General features: G+C 47.5%; 1 protein-coding gene across 5 annotated transcripts in view; it reads right to left on the bottom strand.

Moving 5' to 3' along the window:
• Positions 1-1,655: 1,655 nt before the first annotated feature.
• Positions 1,656-17,306, bottom strand: part of SLC46A3 (solute carrier family 46 member 3) — a 33,788-nt gene continuing 18,137 nt past the window's right edge. For 4 of the 5 annotated variants that reach the window (XM_078600998.1, XM_078600996.1, XM_078601000.1 and 1 more), the window contains 9 exons: positions 16,621-16,848; positions 11,100-11,254; positions 7,848-8,029; positions 6,547-6,698; positions 6,165-6,330; positions 5,641-5,973; positions 4,213-4,296; positions 3,528-3,684; positions 1,993-2,196 (listed from right to left, as the gene is read on the bottom strand). In XM_078600998.1, the coding sequence (XP_078457124.1) occupies positions 2,115-2,196; positions 3,528-3,684; positions 4,213-4,296; positions 5,641-5,973; positions 6,165-6,330; positions 6,547-6,698; positions 7,848-8,029; positions 11,100-11,254; positions 16,621-16,797 (1,488 nt within the window). In that variant the 5' untranslated portion in view covers positions 16,798-16,848 and the 3' untranslated portion in view covers positions 1,993-2,114. Of the gene's footprint in view, positions 2,197-3,527; positions 3,685-4,212; positions 4,297-5,640; positions 5,974-6,164; positions 6,331-6,546; positions 6,699-7,847; positions 8,030-11,099; positions 11,255-16,620; positions 16,849-17,306 lie in introns of all 5 variants that reach the window. The other variant, XM_078600999.1, reaches the window with a different exon arrangement.

Consider the following 17,306-nt stretch of genomic DNA (forward strand, 5'->3'; position numbering starts at 1 on the left):
CAAGGCAGTGCAGTACAACATTTTGATGTACTGTACTATGCTGCAAGGTCTATGGTCCCTGCCTTGACCACCAGCGTGGTTAAGTATGCTGAAATAACCCCCACGCCCTGCTCGGCAAGGGGAAACACAAATCTAAATTGTCTTATGGTTGTTAATGTTTGACTTGCATCCCACTGGGATTTTTGCACACAGCGTTGATATACGGTGCTTTTTTTCTGGAAGACTTTGCTGTTTTTTCCTGGAGCTTTCTGTTGCGTGTAATCACTTTAAGATGTTTCTTGTTCATGTTTTTGTTTGTTGCGGTTGCACCCGAGTCAAGAGCCGCATTGGCTCACAGGGTTATACCTCATAAATGAAACTGAACTGATCTAGCAGTGGATTGACAAAACGGCTGTATGTGTGGACTAGATTATGGTCACAACACAACACACCACGCAATATTCATTGTTTCTCATTTATTAAAATATTCTCAATATTCTCATCTTAAGATCAGCACCTGAGGCTCAGGTACACATTGCTGAGTGCTACCATCTGGGCAATAAATATGCAATGACGAGTTGCTGCAGATCTCAATTGCATTGAGCTTTGCCCAAAACGTTAGTCTAATGTGTCCCCATTTTAAGGCAATGGAATTTACGAAAGAATGTGTTTATTCATTGTCCTTGTGCAAATAATTATTAACATTCGCGACATTGGTTCAGTTTAACATGGCAAGATAAATTATGTTTAACTCTCCATCCATAACTACACCTTCATATTTATAAGGAAAGCATATTTGTATCAATCGTTACTGATAAAAAAAAAACAGGAAACACGTTGTAAGTCATGAAACAATATAAAGGCATATATAGTCTAAATTGAGTACAGTATTACTATCATTGATAGTATTGGATGTGTTTTATTTTATATAAACTATTTCATAAAATTGAGATAAAAAATCCAAACATAACTGAGACACACGTGTATGTGGCTCGGTTACATTCAAGACACCTGTGTGCAGACACCACACATCACAACTAAGCAGAAGTTTGTTTTAAAACGCAAAGAAAGTGCACACGTACGACTATCTTCTTGGTTCTTTCGGTAAAGTCACGTAGAATGGAAATAATAAAATAATAAAACATAATAAAATAATTCTCACGACGTTTCGGCCACAACGCAAGCAGCCGTCCTCAGGTGAAGAACAGGTCTGTTGATAAGACAGAGTCTGTCTTATCGACAGGACGGCTGCTTGCGTTGTGGCCGAAACGTCGTGAGAATTATTTTATTACGTTTTATTTTTATTATTTTATTATTTCCCTTCTACGTTACTTTACCGAAAGAACCAAGAAGATGAATCCCTGCAGTCACGAAAGCTTTAAAACGTACGACTGTGTTTGCAACTCCACCACCACCACCATGAACGGTGATCTAAGCGCATTCTTCACTGACCGCAACGCATTCCAATGCAACAGCGCGAGTGCAATTATTGTGACCTGCTGCGTCACAAGATGGGGTATACACGATGTGCAGGACACAGAGCCCCCGTGGTCGATCTAGGATTCCCTTTTTCCCCGTTTTGGCAGTGCTGTGGAAGTCTGCCATTACGGGCAGCGGATTCACTTGTGAGCGCAACGCCAGCCAAACTCGCGCTGCATTGAGCTCTGCAATTGCACAGATTTCAGTGTGCAGTACAGACGAAAACATCGTCCCTCAAGGTTATGATTGTGCTCAAGGGCAGCAATGGTTCATTGTATTACGTGTAAAATATGGCTTGTTTGCAAATCAAGTGCAATTTTTATCATAGTGAATGAAGGGAAACCAGAATATTGTTTTTAGGAACTGGCAGCAATGTGCCGTTAAAACGTAGCCCTGTGTAGCTAAAATGCATTGTTTTCCCATTTAAAACCGCTATCAATATTTCCTATTTGTAAACAAACCTTAGCATACGTACATTAAAAAGAAAAACTCCAAATTAATATCTTTGGGAGGCCGACATTTTTTTGTTGCATAGTGCATTAAACATCACCAGCATTTTGACAGTGGCATCATTGACAAGCTACGGTGGAAATCCCTTTTCCGTCTTCAATCGGCATCCCATTGGCTCTGGTGTTGAACCGACAATGCTGGCATTTTTAGTGAATTTGGGCACTCTCATCTTGAAGAGTAGATATTCCTCTGCGTCTCCTGCACATGATCTCATTACACCAAAGGACGCTGGGATGGAATAGAAACAAACACGAACCACATTAGTGCAAGGCGGCGATGGTCAACAGAGAGGTTACATAACCCAGCGCGCTTGAGCCACGCTGATTTCCAATGACATTGCAGAATAAAGCTTTGTATGTATGTTGAACTTCTTTTGCACCGTGGCATCCTATTATCGGAAGAAAGAGTGTTCCAAGCAGCTGCAGAAGCGCATCTGAAAGTGTGCGATGCAGTAACCGTCTTTGTTCGATGGTGAGACAAAAGCTGCTGCGAGGATGACCAGATTTTGTGTGATGGTTTATGCTCCTTGATGAGATCATCAAGGTATTGTGGTTGACTTGTGGCAACAGCACAGTGCAAAACTGCTGACCCCAGCTTAGTTAAACCAGCTGCAGGTCCATGCATTCCTACTGGCCTCTGTTAACCTGGCAGAGTTCGTCAATAGCTACACAAGTTAATTAACGTGCAGCAATGCCCATCTGTTATATAGCACTTTCAACACGTGCCCATGAGATGGCAGTACAGCGAATGGGTTCACAAAATTACCCTCCCACCTCTCATGCAAGCCACGACTGGATGAAGGCCTGGGTCAGTCATAGGGGTAGTCTGACCAAATTTCACAGTTCTGGTCAATGTCAGAAAAGTAAATTTTACTTGATTTTCATCTCCAATTGCCTCCGTATATGAAGTATATGCTTTTAAAATAACTCTGCCAAACATCTCAATGCAGGAGCCTATTGTAAAAGTGCCAGGAGACTTACTGGATTGATAAATAAGTGTTAGCATTAGAACCGTACTGGGAATTTTTACCCTTCAGGAGTGGGGTGCAGTTCTTAATCGTACAGATGGAGTTGCTCCAGTTGGTACAGCTCACCAAAACGACTGAACTCTGGCACCTGCTCCGACTTTAACGGTTATCCTAGAGCATTGGTTCTTAACCTGGAGTGCACGCACGCTCTGGGGGTGCGAGATGCCCTTTCTGGGGGTGCGAGACATGGCCAGATTTCTTTAGATGGTAAATCATCAAGAACACAATTTAAGCACGGGCACGTAAGTACAACTACTTTGTTCCATCAAATCGATGTATTTGTTAACATACATTTTTAAACGATTGAAAACCAAAGGGATGGAAGGCTGCAGTAAAGGTTAAGAACCACTGTCCTCGAGCATAAACTGCATCGGTGTTGTCTCATCTTATTTCACCCACCACACGCGGGAGAAAAAAAACCCGTGTCTAACTGGACAGAACCCTGCGGAAGAGCAGTCTTGGAGACTCGGCGAAACCTTCACGAAACCTTCACGAAAGCGATACAAATTGTGTTTGTTTTCAATGAAAGCACCTCAAGATCAAAAACGGGATGACTGCAACGGCGGACGCGAGGAGGAAAACCAGGCAGGAAAACCATCCCACGGTGACGGCGTAGACGTTGTTGAACACCACCGATCCCACAATGCCAGCCAGCAACTCCAAGGATCCCACCAACGAGAAGAGGGTTCCTGCAGAGGCACGACGAAATCGAACGTGCCAACACCGCAAAAGCAACACGACAGCCGCGACAGAAAACACGGCAACCATCGCCGTGTAGAATACGACCACGGCCGCAGTGACGTTCTCATATGATGTGGTGTGTACGGTGCAACTTGGGGAAGTGGTGGTGCAGTGGTTAGCACACTGTGCTGTGAACCCGGTCACGGCTAATATCAGTGGCGAGTGATATCTGGAACTGTTCCTGTGCGCCCACCTTTCACCAAACTGCGTGGACCAGCGTGGTCAAGTATAATCAGTTAACCCCCCACTACCAGCACAACGTAGAGCGGCCCTCATCCCACGGTACATTGTGTAAGGGCTGAAAATAATAATAGGAATTATTATTGCCTTAATTTATTGTTGTCTAAACTCCTAAGTTGTACTCAGATTAACGGCCGTGGTCCTCTTGGGATATGCAAGTCTAATGTGCATTTGTGCACGTAAATTGTATGGAAAATCTGCTTGCGGTGTTTGCAAACCACGCACTCCCACCATACCTTGCTCGCTTGGCAAAACGGTCTTGGACATCATAGATCTCATTACTGCGACGGGCATGATGGTAAACATCAGGGGTAGGCGCACTGCACATTGAATCCGGCAAACAGGAACAGAGAGAGGCTTCTGAGTTTAACACGTAGGCTTAACAACACACATTTAGGCAATCTAACCCCCCCCCCCCCAAAAAAAAAAACATTATGGAGAGGCTTCTCAGTTTACGTATTTCTCAGCGCTGTTATTTTTTTTCTACCGAAAAAGTCCACTTTTGCTGCAGGTGCCCAACATAACAATGCTATCTCTGAATATAATTTAGTTTGATATTGCTGGGAAGAGCGACCAACGTGCGTTAAATGTGTTATGAGTGGCTGCAGGGCTGCGTCGCAGGGCAACGGAAGGCAGTGAAGCAAAATCCATCGTTGTACTGTACTGATCTCCCACCGCTGCGCTCCCCCCACCATCGCCAACCCACACCGACCCAAATGGGATGGGAGGGATCATATTCAGCGGCGAGATTGATGATAGGCCTGTACATATACATTATGCATTTGTTGCACTGACATTGATCCGCAGTAAATGTACGAGTGCTCCAAAATTCCGAACGCAAGAAACAAAGGAATGAGTCACACAACGTCAACTGAAGTGAAGTGGCCCTCCCCGCAAAAAAAGGCTGCCAGGGTTAAAGGGGATTATTAAATAACGGGAGAGGGAGGGGGAGATTATGGGTAGTCGGAGAGGCGCATCGCGGGCAAATAAAGTTTGATGGGGGGGGGGGGGGGGGGCGGTGCTGTCGCGGTTTTGGGGGGTACATCTTTGTATATTCAGTTCCTTCCCTTAACCGTGAATCACCACCCATGCCAGATGCCAAACACTCTCCGTTGGCATTCACCCGTGGTTATATCAGTTCGAGTTTTAATACGTGATGCATAAATTGTAAAGCTAGATCCGAGTTTAAAATTCAACAAAACTATTTTAATTTTGGCACACGTCGTCGTGTTACTTTGGCTTTGATTACCAAATTGCACTACAGAAGGTATCATCGCGTTACAGTATTGCATTTTAAACTTTAATAAGAAGTACTACTACTGTACACTGACAGGAAAAAATAAATATAATAAGCAAAATTTCGAGGAATTGGCCAGTATTCATGGCAACGGCAGCTCTTCACAGCAGAGATATCGACAATGGAGGACGATTTCCCAACACATCACCTATTGTATACTTATTCCTTTTAGGACAGAGTTATTGAATGAATGTGCTTTTAGTATTTGTGTATTTGCTTTTGCACAACTGCTAAACGTAGTATCACAAAATATGTTGATTGAAAGCCGCGCAGATATATTACTTTATCAGCCCATAAAAATCCCAAGGCCAAGGCCCGCAGTCCAGAAAGCCCCGTGCGTGAATCCGGCCCCCGAGCCGGCGCGTACCGAGGAACATCATGAGCGTGGTTTTCACGCCGCAGATCATCGCCATCCCTACGGTGAACGTGGAGATGCCAATGAGGGCGATGGGCGGGTCGGAGAGGCAACGCGAGAGGACCGTCACGCCCACGAAGCTCGTGATGAAGATGGCGAAGCCCACCGCCGAGCCGTAGCCCAGCAGCAACGCGTCCCAGCACAGAGGCGCCTTCATCTCGAACAGAGACACGGGCAAGGAGCCGCCTATCTCCGCCAGGAGGTAGAAGGTGAAGGCCGCGAGCAGCAGCGCGAGACGCCACCGCTTGCTGCCCAGGCCGGTGCCGCAAACCCCACTGTCCACCTCTGTGGAAGGGGCAACGGGTTCGGAAAAAATCGCGCGCGGATTTACGTAGCGATTTTCCTAACGTGGGGGTGTTTTTGTCCTCCTGCCTACAGGCGCAACACTTGTGCGTCCACTGCTAAACTTCGGTGCAGGGTTTAAAATCGGGTGATGTGCAAGCGATCGTGCATTTCTTTTCCAGTCAATACGTTACCACAGAACAGGTTGCTGAAGCTCTTGTAGTTTTGCTTCACAAGCTTTGTGAGGACGTTCCTCTTCTTTTGCGCCTCCGCTGGAATGCGCATTCGGATCTCCGCTGCGCTGTCGCATATCGCGCTGGAGTCATCTTGTTCGTCCTCGGCCGGAATCAGTGACTCCACCTGGTGGTCAACGAAACACGGTGGGGGCTCATGGCACGGCCACAAAGACAAATATCTCCCTTATAGCCTGAAACAGACTGGCGGGGCAAGCGCTGTTAGCGAGCACCTATGAAGGCCGCCACGGCACACGAGGGGGTGGGTGGCCAACACCAAGCGCCGCGGTGGGACAAACGGCACGGTGGTGGTCGCGCGGAGCGGTGTAGTGCACGAGCGTACCTGAATATCCTTGGTGATAGTCTCCTCAAGGATGCACGCCACGTAGATGATACAGAGCACCAGGATGAGGCACACGCACAGGTACACGTATGCGTAGCCCATCGCCTGGAGCATGTGGCCCGAGATGACGGCACCAATGCCGCCACTCATCCCTGTGTCACAGACAGATGGGGACGACAGAGAAATAAAATCGGCACTGTCTTTTTTGACGGACCGGTCCCATCATTATTATCTACCATGAACCATCCACTGCTGGATGAAGTCCTCCCTGAGCCGTCACCACCTGCCATGGTCACGCGATGCAACGATCGGTCGAGCCCCAGCATGAAAGCCAATCTCATCGTTCCAATTTGACGATGGGCGTCCACTCTTGGGCATGTTCCTTCCTATGACTGCCACTCCGTGACCACCGGCCATCATCCCTTCCTTGTGAAATGTCCTGCCCAAGCCAATTAACTTTTCCTCACAATCGACATGATGTCTCTCGTGTGTGCATGCACTCTGATTTATGTGGACTGGAGATAAACGGGAGCAACACAAAAGTCACTTACAACAAGTTTGCAAAACCATATTCTTGCTCTTAGGTTTTTTCGGTAAAGTCACGTAAGTAATTTTTTGTATAATAAATGAAAATAACTCAATTAAATCACGACGTTTCGGAGGCAACACAAGTCTCCGTCTTCAGGTGGGACCGTCACAGCCAAATTTACTGCATCAAGATCTTCTTCTTCACCTGAGGACGGCTGCTTGCGTTGTGGCCGAAACGTCGTGAGAATTATTTAATTATGTTTTATTTTTATTATTTTATTCTTTTCCTTCTACGTGACTTTACCGAAAGAACCAAGAATATGAATCCCTGCAGTCACGAAAGCTTTAAATCGAAATTTGCAAAACCACTGAAGATATCCATTGGAGGGACGCAACTCAGTAACAGAAGGCAAAAACGGGATACAAAATTATGAAATAAAGAGTCGAGCAAAAAGTAGGATGGCATGCATTTGGAGAACTCAAAAATAAAAAAGCTACACAGCTAAAGAAGATAGTTTTGAATCATTGCCTCCTCTGACACGTGGATCACATACAGAGACAACAAAGAAGAGAACGGAGCAAAAGCTCGAAAGTTTGCCAAGAAGCGTAGTCCCATGAGCACATAAGAATTCCACGCGACATTTTCCAGTGCTCCTTGTGGGGTGGAGAAAGACGAGCAATCTCGGAGGCTGGCTACGTACGGTGCAAAATAATTTCAACATACCCACATTAACAATGTTGTACGTGAATGCAATTGGCACCAGGTCACGCACCGAGCAGCATGTCCAGACAGGCCACGCGCATGTTGAGGTTGGCAGGGTTGGCCACGTCGGTGAGGTACGCAAAGCTTCCGGCCAGGATGGAGGCGTAACCTCCTGTCGCTCCGCGCAGCAGGCAGCCCAGGTATAGCCAGGGCAGAGGCAGCTCCAGGCTCACGATGAGAATGTAGATGATACTGCGGGAGGAAAGGGGTGAGAGACGCCAGCGAGTGACCAGCCGGGCGGCGCGGTGGTAACAATTGTACTTCACACCAAACAGGGCCTGGGTTTGATTGTAGTTCGCGACTCAGGCGCCTGTATGTTATGTGTGCCCCATGTTGTTTCTGCATTGGTTTCTGCCGGGTTCTCTAGTTTCCTCACATGGCAAAAGCAAAAGTGCAACTTGTATTGGCAAAACATCCCGATGCCGAAAAATTACCTGCAAATTATTCGATTTGGATTTCACACACGGCAACATCGCCCTCTGCTGCAAAAAAACTTGGCAGCACCCTCCTGAAACAAGTTGCCGAGACTCGGCGAGGCTTTTCCCAAGTAAAACGAGTGTGAGATGAGACAAGAGAAATGCAGACGTGAGACAGAGATGCAGAGAAAGTACAGATGTAGGCAGAATATGGAGATGTAGGACATTTTAAAATAAAGCTGCAGAGAAAGAGATATAGATGTAGTGAGATGAGACAAAATAGATGTACAGTAATTCCTCGCCACTTCGCGGTTCAAGTTTCGCGGCCTCAGTGCATCGCGGATTTTTCGAACTGATTTAAAGGCCTCATTATACCTGTGCAGTAACACCATCATCATCATCATTCATCATCACATTCATCGAACTGCACAGGTCTGTCATCGTCGTCATTGTCATCGTCATTGTCATCGTCGTCGTCATTACTGGAGTCAAGTCTCAAGATACTACTGTCATTGGTGAGTGTAGAACACCATAATACGTATCGTATGAGAGAGAGAGTGAATGTATAATATTAAGGTTTTAGAATTAAATAGATTTAAGTAAAATATATATATAAAGTATAAATATACATATTTTAAACATTCTGGTACCCACACACACATATACGGAAATTCCTAGGGGGCCAATCCTACTTCGCGGATTTTCACCTGTCGCGAGGGGTTCCGGTCCCCATTAACCGCGATAAACGAGGGATCACTGTATTCAGAAAGATATGGCAGATAGAATAAATGAAATATGTAGTCATCGCCAAAACACGAGAGATAGGAGGTGCATTAGCGGATGTATAATATGGACGAGAATGATGATGTACACGGATAAGAGGACATGCGTATAATACTCAACAAAGCAACGTCTTCCCTCATCAGTCTCTCCACATCAAAACGTGTCACGTCACGCAAGAGCCAATATGCCAAGCAAGCAAAGCTAACTTTTATTCATTAAATCTCTAAACCAGGGGTCGGCAACCTGCGGCTCCGGAGCCGCATGCGGCTCTTTTGAACCTTGACCGCGGCTCCGGGGCGGATGCTAGCGAGGGGAGGAGGCGCACTGTGACACCTGCTCTGGCGTTGCCGCTGCTGACAGGTCGCCGCTCCGCTCCACACTGCCCGCCCGGTGACAGGCAATAACGTTGCCGTTGCTTTGTCACATGTTTGGAAGAAGTAAAAACCTTCCTGGGCAGCAAAGAGCTCACCTTTGCTGAGCTGGAACAGCCAGAGTGGCTGGAAAAATTACATTTTATGGTAGACATGACAGCACATCTAAACACGCTAAATACAACCCTTCAGGGGAAAGGAGGCACAGCCCTGCACATGCTGGAGGAGGTTTTGGCATTCGAGCGCAAGTTGACAGTGTTTGTCAAAGATTTACAGAGAGGTACACTGTCTCACTTTCCCTCTTTGAGAGAGTTCAAACAAAGTCATGATACGATAAATTTGGAATATTTCAAGTCTGCAATCACCACAATGCAAAGTTCGTTTGGGAAACGATTCTGTGAGTTCAGAGAGGAAAAAACGACATTATCCTTCCCTGTCACTCCCCTGGCGATCGATCCATCCCTATTGAATATGACTGCATTTGCAGGTGTAAGTCAACCTGATCTTGAGATGGAACTGGCCGATATAGCCGACAAAGATATATGGGTGTCCAAGTTCAAATGCTTGACCGCTACTCTTGAGGATGTTGCCCGTCAGAAGGCCATTCTGGCTCAGAATCATAAATGGAGTGATATTGAAAACCTTCCCAAACAGGACAAACTTGTATTCGAAACATGGAATGCCATCCCCAACACTTATATAAACATGAAAAAGTATGCATTTGGAGTCCTGTCGATCTTCGGCTCCACATATGTATGTGAGCAGGTCTTCTCCAACATGAACTATATTAAAAACAAACATCGATCACGCCTCACAGATGACAGCTTGCAAGCCTGTGTGAAAATGAAGGTGACGTCTTACAGCCCTGATGTGCAGACACTGTGCACTGAGGTTCAGGAGCAAAAATCCCATTAACCAGGTAATTTAGCTATTAATTTGCAAAAATATATTTTACATTGTTAAGTGAAAAAGTCCTTTTTTTATTCAGATTGACAGCTGACTGCACGATCCTGTATATAGCAATAAGGTAAGAAACAATATATGCAGTGTTATATTTGTTTTAAATGTTGCAATGGTTTTGCGGCTCCCAGTTTATTTTTTCCTTCGGAAACGGGTCCAAGTGGCTCTTTATGTCTTAAAGGTTGCAGACCCCTGCTCTAAACCGTGGAAGGCCATTCCCAACAGTGAGTTTGAGTAATACCGCCGACTAGTGAGCTGCATTTGGCTCATAGGTCACAGATTGTAGAACTGCTTTTTGTGTTTAATCTTGATTTTAATCTTGATTTGAAGCTTTCGTGACTGCAGGAATCTATACTCTTTGGTTCTTTCAGTAAAGTCTGTTTGTTGTCCTCCCACACCTCTGATTAGCACGGTCGGCTAAATACGGTGCGAAAGAAGATCAACCTACATGCATAGCTTGGACGGCCTTCCACTCACGAGTGATGTGTGAACAACAACAACATACCAGGGACGTGCGGTCAGGGGAGGCAGCTATCACATCTGCCTCACCGAGGGGGACGTGTCTAACACGCCCCCCTCAGTAAGGACACGCCCCCTCAGTGAGGACACGCCCCCTCAGTGAGACCACGCCCCCTCCGTGAGGACACGCCCCCCCTCAGTGTGTGAATCTGGCTCTGACACTTGGCAGTGCCTCCCCAGCCATTGACCTCACCGCCCGTCACTGCAACATACCTCTCCACGCTGTAGCCAATGCAGGGCAGTATCATCATGAGACGGCGCCCACTCGTGTCGCTGTACACGCCCAGCGCCAGCGAGGCCAGCACGGCCGGGAAGAACCCCACGAGGTCCAGGCGCACCTGGAATAGGGACGCAGCTGCCTGTGCCTCCTGCAATCGTGGCAGGCACGGAGGAAGTCCCATTGAATGAAAAAGCTCTACACATTGGCCCTAACGGGATAACAATGTTGTAAAAGGTAACGTTTTGGGTAACGACCCTGTGTCATAGCATGCAGATGGTGAAGAGCCACGTGCAGAGCCGGCCCTAGACCTTTGGGGGCCCTAAGCAAAATTTGGTTGGAGGCCCCTTTGATGTATGATTTTTTTCACCCACTCGCTAGCAGTGACTCTAGGGGGCCCTCTGCTGGCCACGGGGCCCTTTGCAATTGCAAGGGTCGCTTAGTGGCTGGGCCGGCTCTGGCCACGTGCTATTGTAAAGGAGAGCCGACACAAGGTTGCAGGGGGTTCGTCTTTTATTCCTTTTCTCCCATCCACACCTGTCCCCAGCCGTCCCAAACTCGTTCCCGTCAAAGGCCCCTTCTTCCCGCCCGTTCTCCCCTCATATCTCCTCGATTACCCCTCCCACTAACCCTCCTATTGGGGGGAATCCTTCCCCTGACACCCCTACACTATTAAGGAGGGCTATTGCGAAGTACGTCGCCTTTTATACATATATAGTTTTCCTTTTAAGGCCACATCTCCGATTCGCACGGTTGGCTATGTACAGCATTCATATGCAAACAAAGTGTTTTTGATGTGTTGAGTTTCGTTAATCTGTGCTTGTGCACCACTGCCAACGCAGCAGCATAACTAATGAATTAATTTAATGAGCGTTATTGCCATTCCACAATAATGACGGCACTTACATTATGGGGGCCGACCAAGCCCCCAGTGGTGAACGAAAACGACCACACGTGAGAGGCGGTTCGTGAAAGGTCTTCACAATAGATGCGCGCTTGTTTCAGAGATTAGGAGATGTTTCAGTGTTAATATGGTTTCGCGTTATTGTTCCAGCTCGCGTCAGCATGAATGATGATCGTCAACTGCCACTGCTGAATTAAGGCCTCCTGAAACCTGCCACCGTCCCCCACGCTTTCACTACTCAAGCACCCGTCTAGCTCCTGCTCACGAGTTGATCTCATCGCTTCTTCCCCTCGGTGGACATCACCCCGGGCGGGTGTTCCCTCGTTGGCACGCCACTCCGTCGTCAGAATTTCAGAAGAATTTCAGAATCTCGATTTATCCTGCAGAAATCCGATGAGCTATGAAGCTCTTTTCCCACAGATGTCCAGTAGGGGCACGGGGTCAGGAGGTTACAGCCTCGAGCACCGGCTATCGTCTCGTCCAGACATGTGTCCTGCCCAAGCCCGCTTACTTTTCTTAACAGTCGGTCTGATGAAGAGCAACGTGCAGAGGGAGGAACACGTGGATCGGAGAACAAACACAAAATGACAGTACATGTAGTCAGCAGTCACCTTGTGCCGTCAGTTCGAGTACGACCTCTGGTGACATCTATGACCGGACTCTGCCATCCACACCTCTCTCTCGCTGCCTCTCGTAGCTGGGTTAGTGTGAAAGGCCAGCGGTGTTATTGATGTCATCCATCCAACTCCTCCGAGGTCAACCTCTGCCCCTGCTACCCTCTCCACTCCCAAGCAAGACCGATTCCTCTAGTCCAGAGGTCCTCATGGTAGTTAGCATTAGGGATGGATTAATGTTAATTCTATGGCCGGATTAATCTAAATCTTTGTATGAATGGTATGTTTTGTTCTTGAGTCATTGTTAGGGATTCATGTTTGTGTTTGTATTAGATCTTATGTTAGAGGTGGGAGTGTCTTAATTCACAAATTAGATTTGTGGGATTGTGCAAGTCAAGCACTGTGCTTTTACCAAGACTGTACTAAAACATCAATGATTTTAAGATTCCTCCTTTCGTATCTGTGAACATACTTTGAGACCACAAACACACACTGGCTCATTCACCGAAGTCCACCTGCACTCTGGCATGCCGTGCATTCCACAAAATCCCATATGGGGGTCAACACCCACTCCTCCCAACATTCAGCCCATAGGTCAAATTCGGCCCACGACTTCAATTCATACCGCCTGTGGCTATAAGAGCCTTGCAAACGCCATTTATCCGTCACTGCAAGAATCCGAGCCGTGTTTCCAATTCACAATAAGAACCAAACATCAGAGCCGAGCCCCAATGATTTTGCGCATCATCATTGGACAACGCTAACGTGCGAGTCAATATGTGGTTGCTCGCCAAAGGTATTCTCTCAAGTCCTATACGACCTTCGGCAGAGTTCTTCACTAATTTTCAGAGGGGGGCCACTTTCTCAGATAAGACATCATCAGTGTGAGGGCCGCCACACATTTGAAACCACTGGGGGTTTGACATCACGATGATGGGAAGGTGGTGTTTTCACGTTCGCGTACCGTCGGGGGCCCGCACGTCACCGGCCGCACTAAAGGCCGCCAGGGGCCCGCGAGTGGCCCGCGAGCCTTGCAATGAAAGCACACTGCCCGAAGACAATCGACACCGCAGCAAGGGTCGGCCACGTCAGACGCGGCCAGCTAGTGGTGGCGCACGTGTCTCGCCAGAGCAGCTGCCAACACAGCCACGCGTCCAACCCCCGCTGCGAGGGCCGCCGCCACCACCTGGTGTTGCCGCCCGTGTCGTGGTCGTTAAAGCGCCGCAATCCCCCCCTGTCATAGCTCCCGCGATTACGACTGCCCTTTGTATCTATGAATGATGAGCTTCTTTCGCGCTGTATGTGCTAATCGGAGGAGCCAGGGGCGGGGGTTGGACAACAAACAAAACGCAATAAAACCCAAAGCACCTGGAATTCTCACCATCTCGGAACATCTCGGAAGATAAGCCGGGCTGAGCACGAACAGTGCTTGAGTGGCTGGTCACCGTACACAGACAGGTTACCGTAGACCAGGGGTCGGCAACCAAAATAACAAGAAGAGCCATTTCTTTCCAATTCGGTACAAAATTCAGTATTTCAAGAGCCGCAATGCATCTGAGTACATACTGTACATACGTACATATCGTCAAGAAGCAGCCCGTAAAGAGCCGCATGCGGCTCCGGAGCCGTAGGTTGCCGACCCCTGCCGTAGACGGTTCCGGGGGCAGTGCTAAATAGTGGACAGCAGAGGGCGGCGTAGCAACATCCATTGTACTGTACTTGTATGGGCCGCTGTTTTTGCACCCCCACCAACCCGCACTGAGCAGTGTGGTGAAGATCAATTTAATTCTCCATGACATGCACGGGGTGGGAAGGCCCTCATCCAGCAGCGGATTTCCAAAACGGATGTGCATGTACCAAGGCCGTAGCCATGGAGTCAACATTGGGGGGGGGGACCAACTCTTCCAGGGTGTCTGGGGGTCCCAACCCAGAAAAATATCTAAATTTTAAAACTCATTTCCTGCCTAAAATATTACAAAAATTCACGAACACATGGAATGGACTTTTTCTTTATTTTTTACAATGTATTATAGTGTATTGTATTACATTGCTTTGTTTTTACTTTTTTACCATTTCTTGTTTCATTGTATGTAATGGCAGCGATTAGGGATTAATAAATACAACCATAATCACAATCATATAAACATAAATCTACGCATTGATTTATATGAAGACAAGTCCAGATATTGTGGCCAAGGTTGATCAAATTGTTGTTTTTATTTACATAGCATAGCAATAATTTTTTATAGCAATATATTGGGGGGGAAGATTTTTAGCATATTTGAATATTGGGGGGGGGGGTATATGTCCCCCCCCCCAATAAATATTATAACTACGGCCTAGGCATGCACTGTACATGACTCCGCCTGGGTGTGGCGATACTCGCCTGTGGTGGGGATTGATGGATCACGCAGAGATGGGAGTTGTGCCGTGAACAGGACTCACACCTCGGTGACATCGCCTAGCGGTAGCGCGTTTTGCCACGGTTTGAATCCAGCGGCCGCTTCGATTACTACCGCGTGTGGAATAACCACGGCGAGGCTGCCACGCGCCGCCTGCTTCACAGGGGACGTCAAAGATCGCGTGATGTCATTCACGAGGGGCGGCCGTTGTGTGTTGGCTTAATGGTCATAATTTGCTCAACCCGAAAATTGTTCAACTGGGATTCTACACAGCAGCAATCATTGCCCCCTACTGACAAGACTCATGCCCCCGGGTCTCTCAGCGGCTTTTGACAAGCCTTAGAACAAAGTCGGTCACTGGATCGCGCGCTTTCGGATGCGCTTAAGCGGCCTTCTGGAAGGCTCCTTCCTTCTGATACTCGGAAGCCACTAGAGCTATGCACTTTTAAATCGAGATTGAAAACTCATTTATTTAAAACTGCTTTTAGTGCATAGTTTGTTGCCTTTCCCTCGCATCTACAATTAGCACGGTTGGCTACGTATAGTGCGAAAGAAGTTCAACACACATGCAGGTCATTTTTGAAAATAAGACTATCCTGGTCTCTTGAGATCATACCTGCTTAAACGAAATAAACTTTAATCTAAGCCTCCATGGCAATTAGCTTGCACTTTTAGGAGGCAGTACAGCAGGTAGTTGGTTTTACAAAGTGACTTTGTGAGTGTGCGTGTTATTTGCGAGTGTGTGCCAGTTTTGTCCGGGCAACTCTGGTTTCCTCCCAAATGCAAAAATATGGAATTTGCGACACTCCCCGAAAATAAATCCTCCAGAAAAATATGAGTTAGATTCAGTAACACCTTCTTAGGGAAATTTACATTTATGCGTCACTTTAATATTTATACGTAACTTTCATGAACAAACTACTGTATTCGGATGCCATGGAAAATGTTGGATCCATAATTCATAAATGCTCTCCGTGTAAGAAACTTAATATGTCCGTCAGTCATAAGCATTCACTTGAGTTATTTCTTGATGGTACAGACAAAAAAAAGCTGAACAAAGATTTTGACCATAATCGCATGGGGTTTAAAAAAACGTTTAAACTCTCTCCCAATTCCTGGAAATGGTTTTGTATGGAGGTACAATTTAAGTGTTTGGTGGTGGGGCTAAAACCATACAATTTCATCGGCATTTTCTGGTTATAGTAAAAAAAACTCAAACATTTACGCAATGCAGAAGCAGGTCTTTCTTGACGACTGTTTTGATTCCCTGTTATGACTGGATCCACCAGCTGGCTGCAGCATTAGTCGGACACTTTGCGCATGGGTGCCCAAATCATGGTCAGACTAATGGGATGTGGCAAATAAAAACCCAATGCGTGCCTCTCTACTGCCCACAACCCCTACTGCACCTGGCGTGTGAACGCTTGGTGGTCACTCATCTAAGCACTGTCCAGGCTCAGCTCTGCTTAGCTTTGGTGATTGGATGACGGATGCAATACGGGCGATTTGGTCGTCCCAGGGACAAAGGAACGTAAACGCAGCCCTGACCCACGTCTCAACCGCGTCTTGCCGCGTCGTCTCAACCGCGCCGTCTCACCTTCTCGAGCTCGTCTTCGACATCGCTGCCGTTGGGGCTGCACGTGGTGCCGGTGCTGTCGTTGGTGCTGAAGTTGCCCAAGCGGCGGTAGATGTACTGCTGATTGAGCGGCGACGTGAGGAAGACCGCGAAGGCAAAGAGCGCCACAATGGGCTCCACGGCGCGCACGCAGCCCATCCTGGAGAGCTGTCGCGACGGGCCCACCGTCTCGCTGTCAGATCCACCGAGCTGAAAACACAGAGTGCGGCAAATGTCGTGCTTTTTTTCTCCCCCCGCTGGTACATCCGAGCAGAGCCGACGCGCGGCCAACGCCCTCATGGTACGGGTGGCTTCCCACTTGTTTCCCGTGCCGTAACAAAACCGTGATTGTGCTTTGACTAATGAAACGTCTGAATCTGACTCGGGGCCAAGCAGGGCCAGGGGCGGGGCCTAATGACGCGTTCGTTGTGCTTGTGACTTTAAATGTAAAGCTTTCGTGACTGCAGGGATTCATCTTCTTGGTTCTTTCGGTAAAGTCACGTAGAAGGGACAGACCTGGTCTTCACCTGAGGACGGCTGGTTGCGTTGTGGCCGAAACGTCGTGGGGATTATTTTATGTTTAATTATTTTATTATTTCCCTTCTACGTGCGACTTTAGTCAGTACACTGCGAGGGCACGGCCGTCACCATGTCGTCTGCATGCGCTT

Source organism: Lampetra planeri, chromosome 15, assembly GCF_965212315.1.
Source record: "Lampetra planeri chromosome 15, kcLamPlan1.2.h2, whole genome shotgun sequence".
NCBI lineage: Eukaryota > Metazoa > Chordata > Hyperoartia > Petromyzontiformes > Petromyzontidae > Lampetra > Lampetra planeri.